General features: G+C 55.7%; 1 protein-coding gene across 2 annotated transcripts in view; it reads left to right on the top strand.

The window, feature by feature from the left end:
• JAG1 (jagged canonical Notch ligand 1) overlaps window positions 1–18,124 on the top strand; it is a 35,697-nt gene extending 17,573 nt beyond the window's left edge. Inside the window, exons 6-26 of one of the 2 annotated variants that reach the window (XM_061125946.1) lie at window positions 2,768–2,898; window positions 3,524–3,643; window positions 4,340–4,453; window positions 5,565–5,678; window positions 6,246–6,359; window positions 6,772–6,818; window positions 7,157–7,330; window positions 7,861–8,011; window positions 8,816–8,980; window positions 9,411–9,524; window positions 9,991–10,104; window positions 10,184–10,297; window positions 10,423–10,539; window positions 11,009–11,036; window positions 11,475–11,560; window positions 13,205–13,318; window positions 13,974–14,083; window positions 14,165–14,398; window positions 14,609–14,740; window positions 15,125–15,275; window positions 17,325–18,124. In XM_061125946.1, coding sequence (XP_060981929.1) covers window positions 2,768–2,898; window positions 3,524–3,643; window positions 4,340–4,453; window positions 5,565–5,678; window positions 6,246–6,359; window positions 6,772–6,818; window positions 7,157–7,330; window positions 7,861–8,011; window positions 8,816–8,980; window positions 9,411–9,524; window positions 9,991–10,104; window positions 10,184–10,297; window positions 10,423–10,539; window positions 11,009–11,036; window positions 11,475–11,560; window positions 13,205–13,318; window positions 13,974–14,083; window positions 14,165–14,398; window positions 14,609–14,740; window positions 15,125–15,275; window positions 17,325–17,368 — 2,488 coding nt within the window. In that variant the 3' untranslated portion in view covers window positions 17,369–18,124. Of the gene's footprint in view, window positions 1–2,767; window positions 2,899–3,523; window positions 3,644–4,339; window positions 4,454–5,564; window positions 5,679–6,245; window positions 6,360–6,771; window positions 6,819–7,156; window positions 7,331–7,860; window positions 8,012–8,815; window positions 8,981–9,410; window positions 9,525–9,990; window positions 10,105–10,183; window positions 10,298–10,422; window positions 10,540–11,008; window positions 11,037–11,474; window positions 11,561–13,204; window positions 13,319–13,973; window positions 14,084–14,164; window positions 14,399–14,608; window positions 14,741–15,124; window positions 15,276–15,947 lie in introns of both variants that reach the window. The other variant, XM_061125945.1, reaches the window with a different exon arrangement.
• Window positions 18,125–18,364: the final 240 nt, after the last annotated feature.

Raw genomic sequence — 18,364 nt, 5'->3', positions numbered from 1 at the left:
TCTTGTGTGTTCGCATATTCTGAGTCATATTCTGCGTCGGGGGCGGGGGGATCGAGTCTCAGCACTTGCAGCAAGCCTCCGGTGATGCCGCTGTTGCTAGAGGGACAAACCCCGGTGTTCCATGTCCTGCCCTGAATTAACCGGGGGTGTGTGCAGATGCAGGTTCTGGGGTACCACCCTGCACCCAGATGCTCCCACTCCCTCGGCTGGGCCCGGGAATCTGCATTTTGGCTGGCCCACCTCAGCCACGTGGTTTTGCTGCTCAGAAAGTCTAGAGGACCGCCGTGGTCTGCACCTCGGGGTGCTCCCCGCCCCCAGGAGCGCTGAGCTCTGAGGCTGAAGGAGAGCTCAGGGCTGCTGAAGTCACACGGAAGCAGGCTGCTCTGAGATGTCTCTGTCCTTGCACTGCAGAGAGCAGATTTATGCTCCAGGAGGCCGAGGGGGTTTGGGGCGGACCCCGTCAGTGGGGGCAGCTGGTGGGCGGGGAGCAGGCCCTTCTCCTGAAGGGTGCTCGCGGGTTCAGAGCAGCCGAGCTCACGGGCACCCGCAGCGCCTGCATTGGGCTCAGATGGGTATCAGCCTAGGGGTTGATTTCTGCTCCCGTCATCAGAATAAACACGCTGCTGCCCGGGGAGGCCCTCCCAGCCAGAACAACAGGCTTTGTCTCCAGAGCTGAGCCCTTCCTCTCTGGAAGCCTCCCTCCCACTCCTGCCTGGACACGCAGGCCCTCACTGACTGGAGGTGTGACTTTCCCACACGGTATTTGCATAGCCTCCCACCCTGCTCTTTCCTCTTCCCTTGAAAGAAAAATCAAAACAGAACCTTCTCGCCGGTCCTGCTGCTCACGTAGCTGGATGGCCCGCGACCTGTAAGCGGCCCTCTGGATGGTGGCCGACAGGGCTGGGGTTTTGTTTTGTTTTGTTTCCCCCACATGAGAGAACCTGGCTGCCTCTCTCGCTCCCCAGTCGACCTGGGTTCCTTTTCTTGGATTCATGGTCTTGCTTCATTGCAAGCCTGCCAATAATATCAAACTTAATTGTGAATCATCCTGTGAGGAAAGTCGCTTCAATTTCTCATGAGAACCTTAATCATATATTATTAAACTGGGATAACTTTGTGGATGCCTGTTTTAGGGTCAGTATTTTTATTTGTTTTCTTTTGAAGTCATCCGTGGCTTCTTGTGGTTCCTTTTTTATGCTTGGGGATCCGGCTCTCATTAATTAAGAGCTGAGGGCAGGTCCTCAGCTGTCTCTTCTTGCATTGTGTTAAGCAAATTGAAGAGGTGTAGCGAACCCTCATTTGGGAGGGAATTGGGGAAAGACAGTGAGAGAATGCTATTTCCAAATCAGCTCCCTCTTAATATCTACCTTCTAGGCTGAGAGTATCAAAAGCATCACCCTGAACTCCCACCAACTTGAGTGTCCACTTTTAAAGAAATTGCTACCAAAGGATTGACTTTGTTCTTATTTTACTCCATTAAATAGCCATTTGTCATTTAGACTGAAGTTTCATTTCAGATCAACCGGAATCCTGTGTCTGATTTTTTAAACCGCACATCCTGGTGGTTCTCTGTACTGGGGCGTGGATGGCTTGCTTTTAGAAGTTAGGAAGTGGTTAGTCAGAATTCTCAGGGGCTAAGTTGACTCGCGGCCATGGGTGATTAGCTATTAGCTGGATCCCTATAATTTTCCCATGACGAGGGTTTTTAGCCAGCCTTCAGCTCTCTGGAAGCAGAAAGCCTTTGCATGTTGGGGTGCTTGTTTTCCCAAGTGCAGCTGAGTGGCCAGGAAGGGGGAGACGGTTCTGACAGGGCTTTGGTGGCCCACCCTGGAAATGCTTGCCTGTCGCTCGCCCTTGCTCACTGCCCCTTCCTCTGCCGTGGAGTCCCCTCCCCTCTGCTCCCACCAGCTTGCTGAAGCTGCATTTCTGAGAAGATACAGTTGCAGAGGGCTTGAAACCTGAGGGAAGAGTAGCTGAGCCCTGCCCGGGTGAAGGTGTGTGCTTCTGGTTTAGTTTGAGGACCAAAGGCACTCTGGCCTCCAAAGAGTCCTATTAGCGATGTGCTTATTTATAAAGGAAACGCACCTCCCTTCCCCAATGCTGGATAAATTGAGTTGGCCCGGTTTTTGCAAAGTGAGAAATAACTGCTATAGAATAAAGAGCATAAGCAGCCGCGATGGTGGGTCATAGGTCACCCACAGAGCTGGCTCTGAGCACGGTTGCTTTCCTCGCTCTCCCTGCAGACATGTGTCCAGAAATCCAAGCCCATCTCTGCGAGGAAGCGTGCCCCCTCCCTCCTTGTCCCGTCTCAGGACGCCTCCTTGGGAGGCAGTTTCCTGCCGCCCTTGATATCTTGTCGTGGGCTGCGGTCACGATGTGCTCTGAGAGGGCACCCAGCGGAGCTGCGGTGTAAAGCTCACCGCGTTTGCAGGACTTGTGCGTGGCTGCTGTCATTGGAGGGCGAGCCCTCTCCTCTGCCCCCAGGGCTTGACTGATTTCCCTGGGCTCCTGCGGGAGCCTGAGAGGAGAGAGGGACTTTGTGCAGGACGGCCCTGCGCGGGCCTCTCCCCAGACAGGGCCTGCCTTTTGTCGCGGGTCGCCTGGGCCCGGGAGGGGCCCTCGGTCCCTCTGTGAAAACGTTTGTTCAGAGGGAACCCCTGGACGGGCGGTCACCAGAACTGGTGAGCCTGGGCTTCGAGCGCCTGTTTTCCGGCTCGGCTCCCCCCGCCGGCTCTGGAGGGTAAGGGCTGGCGCTGTGTGTCCGCAGGTGCCAGTACGGCTGGCAGGGCCTTTACTGCGACAAGTGCATCCCGCACCCCGGCTGCGTCCACGGCACGTGCAACGAACCCTGGCAGTGCCTCTGCGAGACCAACTGGGGCGGCCAGCTCTGCGACAAAGGTGAGTCCCGGGCGCGGGGACAGGGGCGGCCAGCTCTGCGACAGGGGTGCGTCCCGGGCAGGGGGACGGGGGTGGCCAGCTCTGCGACAAAGGTGAGTCCCGGGCGCGGGGACGGGGGCGGCCAGCTCTGCGACAGGGGTGCGTCCCGGGTGCGGGGACGGGGGCGGCCAGCTCTGCGACAGAGGTGCGTCCCGGGCGCGGGGACGGGGGCGGCCAGCTCTGCGACAGAGGTGCGTCCCGGGCGCGGGGACGGGGGCGGCCAGCTCTGCGACAGGGGTGCGTCCCGGGCGCGGGGACGGGGGCGGCCAGCTCTGCGACAGAGGTGCGTCCCGGGCGCGGGGACGGGGGCGGCCAGCTCTGCGACAGAGGTGCGTCCCGGGCGCGGGGACGGGGGCGGCCAGCTCTGCGACAGAGGTGCGTCCCGGGCGTGGCAACCGGGGGTCCACTCTCCTTTACTTCCGTTTGTTGGGGCTTTTATTCCGAATCTGCTTGAGCTTGCCTTTAACGCTGTGAATTTGGGTCTGTTTCTCTCGGTTTTAGCTTGTAAAGAGGAATGGGTCTAGGAATGCATTAGGTGGGCAGCCTCTCTGATCTTTGAGAGACTTCTTTGGGGTCTTTTTGGCAGATCTCAACTACTGTGGTACTCATCAGCCGTGTCTCAATGGGGGAACTTGTAGCAACACAGGGCCTGACAAATACCAGTGTTCCTGCCCCGAAGGGTACTCCGGGCCCAACTGTGAAATCGGTAAGTGGTCTAGGCGCAGAGAGAGCCCCTTTTCTACTCTTTCTGTCCGCTCATCTCAAATACCCTTAGAGACTTGGGAACGGTGAAACTGACCTCGGGGTTAAGACCTGTGCTCCCAGCAGCTCTGTGGCTCTCTGAAACCTCCCTCCAGTTGCCCAAGTGTTTTGGGTGTGGCTGATGGCCTCGGGGCGGTGTGTGCAGGGTAGTGACCCAGCTCCCAGTCAGAAGCTGGGAGAAAGGTGACCAGAGAACTTAGCGAGAAAGGTGACTTCTTTTTCCCCAGACACAGCGGGGTTGTGTCCCACACTTGCTTTCATTTCTTTTTTTTTAAGGTTTATTTATTTTTAATTGATGATTGGTTTACAGCATTGATTTGATTTGTCATACATCAACATGAATTGATATGTTGTACGTATGTTAACACGGGTGGACCTATGTTCTCTGCCTCTTGAATCTCCCTCCCACCTGTTTCCACCCCTCTAGTTTATTACAGAGCCCCAGTTTGATCTCCCTGACTCATTCAGCAAATTCCCCTTGGCTGTCTATTTACACATGTTAGTGTATACGCATCATTTCTTGAACAAGCTCGAGCTGGTGGCCCAGGGGTGGGCTGTGGGTGGGGTTGGCGGAGGGGGGGCTCGCGTCCGGTAGCCTCTTGGTGGGCGTCCCATGCTGACGGCCCTCTGGTGTCCACAGCGGAGCACGCCTGCCTCTCTGATCCCTGCCACAACAGAGGCAGCTGCAAGGAGACCTCCCTGGGGTTCGAGTGTGAGTGTTCTCCGGGCTGGACTGGCCCCACGTGCTCCACGAGTAAGTCCGGGCTTTGACCTGCGTCCTTTCTCGGTCTGGGGGCCGTGGATCACTGTGTCGAGATGCAGGACTGTCGAGGCCCCGCGTCGTCTCCATGGGAGGGATCAGACGTGCTCCGAGGCCCTGCCCCGGGGAAGTCCCCAGGCTCCCCTGTCTGAGGCAGCCCCCTGAGTCAGCACGTGCTGCTCTGGCGGGAAGAGGCTCTCCGGGAAAGCTGCTCCCTCTGCACGGCCCCCGGAGGCCCGCCTCCTCTGGGTTGAATCCTGGGGGCCGTGGTTCTCCTCGAAGTCCTGCAGACGCCACCTGTGCGGCAGGTTGTCACTACTGAAGCCCACTGTGGGGACAAACATTTTCCAAGAGGGACCAGGGCTACCAAGTTACAGACGTGTGGGTCCTACCGTTTCCCTTGGAGGTGGGGGTGTTGGCCAGGCCTGAGGGCCACTGTCATCTACTCCTGATAGCAGGAGGCGACACAGTTAAGGATTTGGTTCCGGGGTTGGGATTGCCCCCGCCCACCGCCTGTGGGACTCTGCTTGCTGCCAACCATGCCCTGTTGCAACAGAGAAGGGTGGCTTCCTCTCTTCCCGTCTCCTGGGGCATGAAGGCTCAGCAAGCAGGCTCACAGGGAGAGCCTGCCACCTCCTGAGTGTGCGGGAGACCACCCCTCCAAAGGCCCTGGAGTCCAGTGCGGAAGTGGGAGGCTGGGTAGCCCAGGCATGTTATTTTGGGAGAACTCTGTGAGCAGATAAGAATGTGATTTTTTTTCACCAGTGAAGAAAGTTATTTATCCTTACTGCTCCTTAGCAATCCCTGAGCTGCGATGAGACTTTTCTTTAGAAATAAAGGTGGGCAGAGATGGTGTCCCAAATTACCAAGGGCTGACGCCCCGGGATCCAGCCGGCTCTCCTGCCCGCTTAGGTCGGGGATTAGATGAACTGGGCCAGTGGGGGATTTAAAGCTGAAATCGGGCCTTACCGTCATCGTGGCCGTCACTTGTAGCAGGAGCTTGGCTCTTAAGTGAAGGTCCCTCACGTGAGGGGTGGGGGTAAACTACCTGATTGTCAAATGGACTGAGGTTAAGCTGCCAACCCTCTCCTCTCTCTGTCAACAGACATTGATGACTGTTCTCCAAATAACTGTTCCCACGGGGGCACCTGCCAGGACTTGGTGAACGGGTTTAAGTGCTTGTGCCCACCCCAGTGGACTGGCAAAACGTGCCAGTTAGGTAAGAGAACTCCCACACCAGGGTTAGCGTGAGTCCTCCGAGCTGCTAGGGGAGATGCATGTGACCGGCAGTGCCAGTTCCGCGCCGTCCGTCCCGAGAAGTCGTTTATTATCGAGGGTCGCGCCAGCGAGCCTGGGAGAAATCACGCGTATGCAAATGGCCTGGCTCTTGGAGGCCCTGTGGGAAAATCGCGGGATTCCTCGAACCATGTCAGTCGTCTGTCCGAGAAGTGTTCAGCTGGGTTCCAAACGGGGATGATCTCATGAGGAATGAGCTGTCTGCATTCTTTCTGCCGCTTTTAAATCCCAGCAACTAGGCTACGCTGGGTTCTGCACCGAAGTGCTTGGTGCTCTCTGCCGGGCGGTTGGGGCTGGCTGTTCACAGCAGCTGGGAAGTTATCAGTTAGCGTGCCTTATTGGGTTATGGCTAGGAGGATTCAGATGTTCCAGATAGTATCTCTTATTTAGCGAGCTTATTGAAATGCCTCACTTCAGACAAGCTGTTGGTGGTTTTTTTGTGGGGGTGGGGTGGAACCCCATTTCTCACTGTCCATCCTCTTTCCTTTAGATGCAAATGAATGCGAGGCCAAACCTTGTGTAAACGCCAGATCCTGTAAGAATCTGATTGCCAGCTACTACTGCGACTGCCTCCCCGGCTGGATGGGCCAAAACTGTGACATAAGTGAGTGAGGCTCTCGGCACTTTGATTTTCATGACGCCAGGGTGTCGAAGCTGTTGGCCAGCTATATGTAGTCAGGCTCCAGGTTTAAGACTTGAGGAGTAGAAGGAAAACCTTACAGAGGGAATGTTTTTGGAGAGGGAGTGTTCGGTGAAAACATACTTGTTATCGGGCTCATTAGCTGGTAAAACGGCCGTACACTGATAAGGTGGTTAAAACAATGATGTGAAGTTACAGTAGCTCAGTCTGGAAGAACTGGGGAGTGTTCCCACCCAGTAATAACCTCCTCTCACAGGAAGCTCACAGGAAATCTGCTTGGAGGTTTCTAGTCTGTCCTGAGAGCAGAAGGCTTTTCAATTAAGCCCAATTTCAATGTAAATTGCCCCTCTGATGTGATGACTTGTTTATTTTTTAGATATTAATGACTGCGTTGGCCAGTGTCAGAATGATGCCACCTGTCAGGTATGTAAATCTTTGCTTCAATCCAAACCTTAGTGATTGACAACAAACCTTAAGATTGATGGGACCCCGGGAAAGCTCTGACCCTGGGAGATTTTAAACTGCAGGTGAAAAGTGGGGCTCTGGACGCTTCACCCGGGCTCACGTTACCCCAGACTCTCTCCCGGGAATCATCTTGACAGCTCGCGCATAGAAATTCCTCTCACACGTTTGGAGAGGCGTGGCCTCTTTTTCAGTGAATCGGCTGAACGGAAACAGCGACCCTGAACCACCGAAGCCCCGCGTTTGTGCAGCACCTAGAACAAATGCATGTGTTTCTCCCCCTCCTTCTCCTCCTCCAGGATTTGGTTAATGGTTATCGCTGTATCTGTCCACCTGGCTATGCAGGCGACCACTGTGAGACAGACATCGATGAGTGCGCCAGCAACCCCTGTCTCAACGGGGGTCACTGTCAGAATGAGGTCAACAGATTCCAGTGTCTGTGTCCCACTGGTTTCTCTGGGAACCTCTGCCAGGTGAGCTAGGCTGGAGCGCGGATGGCCAGGTCTTCACAGGCGTCCCCTCCTCTCCCCCCGTCCCCCGACACTGGCTGGATCCTCCTCTTGCTATAAGCCGTGAAGGGAGGATGCTGAGTGATTGTCTTCCGGGTGACTGTTGATCTCTCTATTTCTCACTGGAGGATACTTGCTTGTGCGATGTGTCGGTGTCTGCCGTACAGCAGTGTGAACCAGCCGTGAGGACACACGTCCTCCCCCTCGTGAACCTCCGAGGACACACGTCCTCCCCCTCGTGAACCTCCGTCCCGCCCCCACCAGCCTGTCAGTGTCTTTTTGTCAGTTTCACCCCAGACCCAGCGCTCTCCCGCTCTGCCCTGTTTTTTTTGAATGCTTACCTGGACAGTGTCTGGGACACAGCTGTAAATCCTGCTGCGTGTCCCCCTGACGGAAGCGGTTGGAAGGGTCACACTCGGGGGCCGCTGCCCCAGAGGAGTCATAATCACGCCTTTGCTTTACTTTGCTCCCTGCCCGGGCCCTGGTCCTCACAGCTGGACATAGATTATTGTGAGCCCAATCCCTGCCAGCACGGCGCCCAATGCTACAACCGCGCCAGCGACTATTTCTGCAAGTGTCCTGAGGACTATGAAGGCAAGAACTGCTCCCACCTTAAAGACCACTGCCGCACCACCCCCTGCGAAGGTACCGCCCGCCCTGCTGAGCCCTGGCTCCTCTGCCAGGCCCCTCCTCCTCTCTGGCCATTTGTCACTGCCCTGGGACATTCGAGGGGAATGTAGATTGATAGCCCCTTTGGAGGGAAGCCAGAACACGTGGAAACAATCTATCCAGGCTGCCAGTGGGGGGACCATGCCTGCAAGTAGCCTGGGGAGAGAGGGAAGTTCATTTAGCATCCCGTCCTGGGACGGGCTGGTCTGCAAGCCCAGACTTTCCCTGGGGCACCCATTTCAGCAGAGCCTTCTGCCTTGGTGGTCTCTGCACCGGCAGGTACAAGAGCCTCAGGCCACGTGTGGTCCAGGGCATGTAGAGAGCGATCAGGGCAAGTAGAAACCCTGATGTACCTAACTTTAATTCACTTAGATGTAACTAGCGCCTTTGGCTGTGTGAGGTGGCTCAGCCCATAGGTTCTGTGAGTCCGTTCTGCCGCCGTGTGTGCCACTGAGTGGAGCGGAGAGCCGTCCCTCCTCGTGAGCCAGCTTCCAGAAGAATTGGCAGATGTAGCCGGAAGGGTGGACAGGGCCTGCGTGCACGAGCTGCCTGGCTCCACAGGGAGAAAATGCCTCAAAAAAAAACTCTGCATGGAGTGTCGGCTTTACCCGGCACAGTGCACGCAGCACATTTTTTTTGCCATCTTGGCCCCCGAGGTGCCCTGTGGCTTCTTACCGCAGCAGCCAAGGGCACTTGCTTCTGGGAGAGCAGGCGGCGTGGGTCCTGGGTTCGGGAACGCCGGGTCCCTGGCGGGGCGCTGAGCCCAGGTCTGTCTTGCAGTGATTGATAGCTGCACAGTGGCCATGGCCTCCAATGACACGCCGGAAGGAGTGCGCTACATTTCCTCCAATGTCTGCGGCCCCCACGGGAAGTGCAAGAGTCAGTCGGGAGGCAAGTTCACCTGTGACTGTAACAAAGGCTTCACCGGAACGTACTGCCATGAAAGTAAGACCGCGTGGCGTCAGGGCCGGGGGCGAGCACCCCACCCTGCCTGGCCCAGCCGTGGGGTGGGGGTGGGGCCTGGATCCTTCTAAGTGAGACCCATCAGGGATCCAAGACCGAGGTGGCGTTCAAGTGAGATCACTGACGCCTCTGGTCTCCAGCACGTTTGTTTCAGAGGGTGCTGAAACCTTCATCGATAGGGTGGTCCGCCTTCCGTAGCAGTTTCTTCCTGACTTTCACTGAATGGACAGGTTGCCCTTTGGAGGCCCCTGCTTCCCCAGCTGCCTGTCAGGTTCCGGGACAGTCCTGATGGAGTTCAGCGTGGCGGTGTTGGGTGGCTCTTCTCGGGAGGAGCTGGGAACTCCTAGGCGAGTGCTGGCGGTGGCCTCGCTTGTCCCGCGTTCACCCAGGTTCTGTGCCCCTCCTTCTGCAGACATTAACGACTGTGAGAGCAACCCCTGTAGAAACGGCGGCACCTGCATCGACGGCGTCAACTCCTACACGTGCATCTGCAGCGGCGGCTGGGAAGGGGCCCACTGCGAGACCAGTGCGTCAGGCTCCCTGGGGAGGCAGCGCTGGGCATGGGGGGCAGAGGCAGCCTGGCAGGCCTTTCCTTTTAGTGAGAATGTCTGGAAGCAAGGCCCCAGCAGCTCCTGCCCTGGGACAGGAGAGCCTGTGTGCTGTTAGCAGTCGATGGTGCTCATGCCAGCCCGTGGGAGGGAGCTTCTGTGGAGATGCTTTGAGAATTAGCCCCTGGAATTAGGACGCTAGACATCCCAGCTTACAAAGAAAGGGGTCATCTTTTCCGCCCATTCTGAGTTCCACTTGCATGACTTGTCCTAGGCTCCTTTTTTCCTGGGAAAGGCTGACCCTGCCAAAGTCCTGGGTTGGCTGTGCTGGTTTTTGAACTGGGAGTGGAAAATGGGGTGAAGGTGGAAAGGCACGCCTCTCACACGTCGTGGGGCGTTGAAGGGCCTGGGAGTGTCTTCAGCGGGTGTCTGCTCTCCCTGCAGACATTAACGACTGCAGCCAGAACCCCTGCCACAACGGCGGCTCCTGTCGCGACCTGGTCAGTGACTTTTACTGCGACTGTAAGAACGGGTGGAAAGGCAAGACGTGCCACTCACGTAAGTGGGAGCTGGCGGGGACCCTGGCCTGTGTCGGGGGCGGGGGGCGGCCCGGGCCCACACCAATCTCCTCGTACAGGGGACAGCCAGTGTGACGAGGCCACGTGCAATAACGGAGGCACCTGCTATGACGAGGGGGACGCTTTCAAGTGCATGTGCCCTGGAGGCTGGGAAGGCACAACCTGCAACATAGGTACGTTCTGCCCCCGCGGGCGTGGGCGCGCCGGGCAGCTGAGTGCCTGGGGCTGCTCTCCGGGGCCCCTGTTCTGCTCCTTGCGAGGTCTCCAGAGCCTCAGGGAGCGTGGTCTTGTCTCGCAGCCCGGAACAGCAGCTGCCTGCCCAGCCCCTGCCACAACGGGGGCACCTGCGTGGTCAACGGCGAGTCCTTCACGTGTGTCTGCAAGGAAGGCTGGGAGGGGCCCATCTGCACGCAGAGTGAGTGACCCCCTGACCCCGAGCTCTGCAAGGGCCCGCCCTGACACCCGGGGCTGGCGATGGAAAGCAGAAGCGGAGCTGTGTGATGTGCATCGCCTGGGCCTGTTCTAAGGCCTGGATGGCAGGCAGCCCTGCCCCGGGCATGAGAAAGTCACCCACGAGATAAGTGGACACAGATGGCGGCTTGCTTCCCGGCCCTGGTCTGACCAAGAGCCATTCTTACAGCTCCCTGCCCAGCCCGCCCGGGGCCTCTTCCTCTGTACCAGTGTCCCACGGTGACTGAAGCAAAGTGTGATGTGGGCCTGGTTCCAATTGAGCAGGGGTCTGAAGCTCCTTCTGCTGGCGTTAATGACAGGCTTATCATTTGGGTAGCCTAGAAATCACAGGTGTTTTCACTTAGGGCTAAGACGACTTCGCTGTTAAGTTCTTTAAATTTTTTCCTTTTTTTTTTTTTTTTTTTACTTTGCAGACACCAATGACTGCAGTCCTCATCCCTGGTAAGCATGGTGACCTGTTAGGCAGGCACTTGTTGGCTGTGACAGGTGTGGGCCTCTCCTGGGCCTCTTGTGTAAAATCCAGCTTCCGATTCAGGAGGGCTGGGGGTTGCTGCAGATTCCTTTTTTCTGACAAGCCCCCAGGCCGTGCGTGCCCTTCATGCTAGTCCGTGGGCCACACCTTAGTCAGCTGGTGTCCACATTTAGAGCAGTGATGCTTAGACTTGGCTGGACACAGCAATCACCAGGGAGGGTTTAGTGCCTGGGACGCAACTGGCGCTCCTGCAGCCAGGCACTGTGAATTGGACTCTCTGGTGGGACCCAGGCGTTGGTGCGGGTGGGCAGGGCTGAGAGCTGCCCATCATAACCGGCGCGGGGCCACCTTTGGTGGGGGCAGTAGCAGACTGGGAGGTGGTAACCAAGGGGCCTTTGCTCTCGTAGTTACAACAGTGGCACGTGCGTGGATGGTGAGAACTGGTACCGCTGTGAATGCGCCCCTGGCTTCGCTGGGCCCGACTGCAGAATAAGTAAGGATCACCTCTGACTGATTTCTCCCCACCCCACCCCTTAGTCCAAGAGTTTTTATCTTTCAAACAGTGATGGCCATGGTTCTAAGCAGCCTTGACAAATAATCTCCTGCTTCCACCTGGGAGTAAGATGCCCCTGGCTGGACTCTCCCTCCCACGGGCCACCTGGCCCTTCCCTGGGGGCACAGCCTGCCTCGTTCTTGGGGAGAGAGCCTCGGCCACAGCGTCTGATGGTTAATCGACTCTGAGGCTCCTCCCTGTGATAATGTGAAGTGATGGGCCAGGATGCACAGCCGCAGCCATGCTGGTGGGGGACAGACCTCAGCCACAGGAAGGGCTTGATCAGGCCCCACTGAAATGATTCAAACAAAATGAGGTCAGGAAATGCAGTTTTTTAGGAAGTTTACAGTTTATTCTGAGCCTTTTCCCTACTTTTTTACATGCCCTTTGTCTTGCCCAAAAAAAAAAAAGGTGATACATCAGTTGTGCTTCTTTGTGTGTGTTCTTCTCCCTCAATAATGATGTGAAGTTTTACTGGTTCTCCTTGAGGTCCCTAAGTTTGGATCTCCAAGAACTACTGGGTGGGGGAAAGAAAAGTGAAAGTGAAGTCAGAGTCGTGACCAACTCTTTGTGACCCCATGGACTGTAGCCCACCAGGCCCCTCCCTCCATGGGATTCTCCAGGCAGGAATACTGGAGTGGGTTGCCGTTGCCTTCTCCAGGACGTCTTCCCAACTCAGGATCTTCCTGGGTCTTCCCAACCCAGGAATCGAACCCAGGTCTCCCACACTGCAGGCAGACTCTTTACCGTCTGAGCCCCCAGGGGCTCCACTGGGTGGGGGAACGTTGTATCTATTTCATGTTTCTGAATCAGGGATTGGCAGGTTATGCAGGTTTTGTCCTGGGGGCCGATCTGGCCCACTACCTGTTTTTATAAATAAAGTTTTATTGACCCACAGCCACACTCTTGTTTATGGGCTGTCAAAGGTTGCTTTCATGCTGCGAGAGTTGAGCGGTTGTGACAGAGGCCCGCAAGCCTAAGATACTTGCTGCTAAGTCACTTCAGTCGTGTCCGACTCTGTGTGACCCCACAGACGGCAGCCCCCAGGCTCCCCCGTCCCTGGGATCCTCCAGGCAAGAACACTGGAGTGGGCTGCCATTTCCTTCTCCAGTGTGTGCAAGTGAAATGTGAAAGTGAAGTCGCTCAGTCGTGCCTGACTCTTAGCGACCCCATTGACTGCAGCCTACCAGGCTCCTCCATCCATGGGATTTTCCAGGCAAGAGTACTGGAGTGGGGTGCCATTGCCTTTTCCGAAGATACTTGCTAGCCTGACCCTTTTCAAAATCTTTGCTGGCCTTTGTCCTGTAAATTACACTATCAGAGAAAAGGAGCATTTAATTAAAAATTGCCGTTTCCCCAAATGAGAAATTCTCAGCTGTTAGAAATCAGGCTAGTGGTGACCCTTGGTGGCAGTGACTGCAGACTTGGGGGGAGTACTGATGATCATTTCTTCATTTGGGTGCTGGTCCCATGATGAAAATGCACTCAGCTTATACTTAGGCCCACAGATCCTGTCTGTGTGTATTATCAGAAGAGCACTGGTGCCTCCCATTGGAGCCTAAACTTAAACTCCATCTCTCTTAGACATCAACGAATGCCAGTCTTCACCTTGTGCCTTTGGGGCGACCTGCGTGGATGAGATCAACGGTTACCGCTGTATCTGCCCCCCAGGGCACAGTGGTGCCAAATGCCAGGAAGGTATGTGGGCCAGGTCCAGCTGCTGTGGGTCCCCTGGGCTGAGCGGGCATCGCAGCCACCTTTCTGACTAGTCATGTGTGGACACTGTCAGGGAGAGAACATAGAGGGGACATCCACTAGAGACCCCCAGGAACGGGAAACCTGAGGGTCCTTTGAAAATAGTCGCTGTTTCAGCCAGCTTTTGTCACCATTATGCTCTGTAACAGCCCTCCCCAACCTCTGTGCCTACAGCAAGCAGCTGTGATGCTCATGGGCACCCAGGGCAAGCAGAGTGATGCATGCTCCATGCTGGGCGCCCAGTTCTGTTCTGTATGCCACCACCCACCCCCACCCCCCCCCCCCCCTTTTTGGACCGGCACTGTACCCAGGGCGTGTCCTTTTCCTGGCAGACCGCAGGCTCTTTTAAGGGGCCGCACTCACTCCCAGGGAAGACTCTGCTCACTCCCGTCCCTGGACGCTGCACTGACCAAAGTGGTCAGGTTGCCAGGTGCCGGGCCCGCTCAGGGGGAGGAACATTTGCCTGTTGGGGAGCAGCTGCGTTGTCACGGGGCGAAGGGCGACGGGCGTCAGCACCTCCCGCCGGGCAGGGAGTGAGGAATCAGGGGGCCCATCCCCAGAAAGGGCAGCTCCTGCCACTCACGGGTCTCCGCCTCAGTTTCAGGGAGGTCGTGCGTCACCGTGGGGAGCGTGATGCCCGATGGGGCCAAGTGGGACGCCGACTGCAACGCTTGCCAGTGCCTGCACGGGAGGGTCGCCTGCTCCAAGGTAGGCGCGGCCTGGCCGCCCGCGTCCCGGGGCCGCGCGGACCGCCGGGCGCCCCCTGAGCCGCCCCGTCTGCCTCCGCAGGTGTGGTGCGGGCCCCGCCCCTGCTCGCTGCACAGAGGGCATGGCGAGTGCCCCAGCGGGCAGAGCTGCGTGCCCATCCTGGACAGCCAATGCTTCGTGCGCCCTTGCACCGGGGTGGGCGAGTGCCGGTCCCCAAGCCTCCAGCCCATGAAGACCAAGTGCACGTCCGACCCCTACTACCAGGACAACTGCGCCAACATCACCATCACCTTCAACAAGGAGATGATGTCGCCGGTATGCAACACTTCTGGCTGGCTCTGGAGAGGTGGGGTGTGTCCTCCGCTTGCCCTAAAGCAGAGGCATCACAGCTCGGATCTCTTTCTTAGCCTGGATTCTTGTCCTTCACCCAAGCTCGGCTTGCACTCAGCCTCCCTTTCAAGTAAACAGCAGTCGTTTTTCATTCCGCTCCCTTACACATGTGTGGATTTCAAAATATCATTCTAGGGTCTCACCACGGAGCATATTTGCAGCGAACTGCGGAATTTGAATATTTTGAAGAATGTTTCTGCCGAATATTCGATTTACATAGCTTGCGAGCCTTCCCCTTCTGCAAACAATGAAATACACGTGGCCATTGTGAGTATGAGACCCATTCACGCCTAGTCGTTTCATTGGAAGTAGCCCACAAAGGTCACTCAGCTAGCATCCAGATGAGCAGATGCATGAAGGAGAGTTTGACGTACATGCGTGTTACGTGCCCAGTCGTGTCTGACTCTTTGCAACCTCATGGACTATAGGGCACCAGGCTCCTCTGTCCATAGGATTTCCTAGGCAGGAATGGTGGAGTGGTTGCCATTTCCTTCTCCAGATCTTCCCAACCCAGAAATCCTCCTGCATTGTAGACAGATTCTTTTCCATCTGAGCCAGCAGGGAAAGGCATACATGTATGGGCAAATAATTTTGAGTAAAAGTGACTGGTGAGTGTCCCTGACCCCCGGGGTCTGCTGCTGCTTTTTCCAGTCTGCTGAAGACATCCGGGATGATGGGAACCCTATCAAGGAGATCACCGACAAAATCATAGATCTTGTCAGTAAACGTGATGGGAACAGCTCGCTGATCGCTGCCGTTGCGGAAGTGAGAGTTCAGAGGCGTCCTCTGAAGAACAGAACAGGTAGGTGGTGGGGTAGGAGTCCCTTTCTGTGAGGACCGTCCTGTCCAGCTGATCAGTAAGACCAGCACAACCCGCATCCAGGGAAACCCCCAGGCGGGAAGTTACCTGCCGGTTACCTGTTCAAGGACTCCCCTTTTTAATTAGCGAGAAGACAGAGGCCGGCTGCCGGGCCAGGATCCCACGGCTGTGGGCAGAGGCGGCTTGACTCGTCCCCTGCCTGCGGGCTGTCTCTGGCTGCCAGGCACCGTCCTGGCAGTGTTGCCATACCCCGAGTACACGTCTTCGTGGAGCCTGCCTTGTGCTCCGGTGTTGGGGAACAGCGCATCCTAAGCGCGGCTTTGACTGAATGGCTCAGTGGCCCTGCAGGGCAGCCGGGGGCCCCAGGGGTCCCTGGAGCATCACTGTGCTGTAGCTGGCACGGGACCCCCCGGGGGCTGCAGCCAGGCGTCCCAGGGCCCTCTTTCTGAGGATTCTGAGAACCAGCTTGTCCCGTGAGCTGCCTCAGTAGCCAGACACCCCACCCCTGGCCCAGACAGCCCGCCTCACATGGAGGTGGGCACCCGTCTGGGCTGCCGTCTGGCCTGGTCTCTCCGGGGAGGCCGGCGGGGAGAGGCGGTGCGGGTGGGGAGGGGCCGGGGCCGCAGGGTGGCTCACCGGGCCCCCGCCGCGCAGATTTCCTGGTGCCGCTGCTGAGCTCCGTGCTGACCGTGGCCTGGGTCTGCTGCCTGCTGACCGCCTTCTACTGGTGCGTGCGCAAGCGCCGGAAGCCGGGCAGCGACGCGCGCGCCGCCGCCGAGGACAACACCACCAACAACGTGCGCGAGCAGCTGAACCAGATTAAGAACCCCATCGAGAAGCACGGGGCGAACACGGTCCCCATCAAGGACTACGAGAGCAAGAACTCCAAAATGTCCAAAATAAGGACACACAACTCGGAGGTGGAGGAGGACGACATGGACAAGCACCAGCAGAAGGCGCGCTTCGCCAAGCAGGCCACGTACACGCTGGTCGACCGAGAGGAGAAGCCCCCCCACGGCACGCCGGCCAAACACCCCAACTGGACAAACAAACGGGACAACAGAGACCTGGAGAGCGCGCAGAGCCTGAACCGCATGGAGTACATCGTATAGCAGACGGCGGGCGCCGTCCGGGGGCTCCCGGGGATCCGCTCCTGCAGCCGCCCCGTCTGCCGCGCTCCGGCCCCACGCTGTCCCGGGCGTAGAGTCCCGTGTTAATTTAAGTTCTGACAAGCTGGCTTTCACTGGCAGTGGTAGTTTCTGTGGTTGGCTGGGTGGCACCGCACCGCAGCTATGCAAATACCGGGCCCCCTGCCCCCCCCCCCCCCCCCGCCTGCCCGCACCTCCGGATCAGGCTCCCAGGAGATCGCCCAGCTTCCATTTCTGCCAGATGTCCCGATGGTGATGCAGTCTTAGGACCATAGTTTTTATTTATATTTATTGACTCTTGAGTTGTTTTTGTATATTGGTTTTATGATGACGTCCAAGTAGTTCTGTATTTGAAAAGTGCCTTTGCAGCTCAGAACCACAGCAACTATCACAAATGAGTTTATTATTTATTTTTTTTATTGTATTTTGTTGTTGTTGTTGGGGGAGGGGGGACTTCGATGTCAGCAGTTGCTGGTAAAATGAAGAATTTAAAGAGGAAAAATGTGTCAAAAGTAGAATTTTGTATAGTTATGTAAATAATTCTTTTTTTATTAATCACTGTGTATATTTGATTTATTAACTTAATAATCAAGAGCCTTAAGACATCATTCCTTTTTATTTATATGTACGTGTTTAGAATTGAAGGTTTTTGATAGCGTTGTAAGCGTATGGCTTTATTTTTTTGAACTTATTTTCTTATTACGTGTTGCCTATAAGCCAAAATTAAGGTGTTTGAAAATAGTTTAAGACAATAGGATGGCCTTTCGTGCCTGGAATACTGGTGGAATTTTTTTTTTTTTCGTACGACGTCAGATATTTAAAACCCCGACTGAGGCAGTTTGAGAATTAGTCTAGAACAGGTGTTTTTTTTTTTTTTTTTTAGACTTGAAGAGAGACAGGCAGATGATCTGCTGCCTAGCAGTTTAAGGGAACAAGGTGAGCTGTGACTAAACATAGCCGAAACATGAGTGGTTGAAGATCAATAAAAATATCAAATTAATTGTGTGAAGTTGGAAGCACACCAATCTTATTTTGTAAATTCTGATTTCTTTTCACCATTCATTATGTAAGACTCATTTGATTTTTTTATCTACTGCATTTAGGGAGTATTCTAATAAGCTAGTTGAATACTTGAACCATAAAATGTCCAGTAAGATCACTGTTTAGATTTGCCATAGAGTCCACTGCCTGCCTTAAGTGAGGAAATCAAAATGCTATGATGAAGTTTAAGTTCAAAAAGGCTTATTCAAAACTGATTTTGTTCACCATTGAGACCGTGAAGACCCTTTGTATTGTCCTCTTAGTGTTATACGGACATAAACTTGCATCTTTGTGTTGTTCCTGGCAATACATTTTGAAAAGTCATATTTATTAAATTTTTTGTACGAAAACATGGACCAGTGTGGCCTCTTCTGAGCTTACATAGTTCTGCCCAGCTGTGCCTCTGCCGCCGGCCTGGGTCTGTCTGGTGATGAGGATGCGAGAAGCAGGCTGTACTCCTCGGGGGCCCAGAGCGGGAACGGCAAGCCTTTTCAGCCATCACCTTCATCTTAAGTTCTTGAAACCCCTCCCAGAGAGGCTGCTGTGAAGCTGGAGCTGTGAGAGCCCCATCTTGGGGGCCTTGATGCCCTTGTTATTCGATAGCGAGTGTGAATACTGCTTGAATAAACACCACTGGATTAATGGCCTGTAGTGTGGACGTGAATTGTTTTGAGCAATTTGGGGGTGATGCCCACCTCAGAGGGTTTTAAATAGCTTGGAATCAGTGCTGGGGGATTAGGAGGGAGGCAGGATGCTTTCTCTCCCTTCTCTGGCTACTTGGATGAATAGGACTGTCCTGGCATCACTGCGGACCACATCCTCAAGGCTTTGTGCATGCTCATGCCTCCAGGCTGACCTGTGGGAGGAGGTAATGCCAGTCTC

This window comes from Dama dama, chromosome 23 (genome assembly GCF_033118175.1).
Source record: "Dama dama isolate Ldn47 chromosome 23, ASM3311817v1, whole genome shotgun sequence".
Classification (NCBI taxonomy): domain Eukaryota; kingdom Metazoa; phylum Chordata; class Mammalia; order Artiodactyla; family Cervidae; genus Dama; species Dama dama.
The sequence above is the reverse complement of the archived record's forward strand: the minus strand, read 5'-3'. Positions and strand labels throughout refer to the sequence as shown.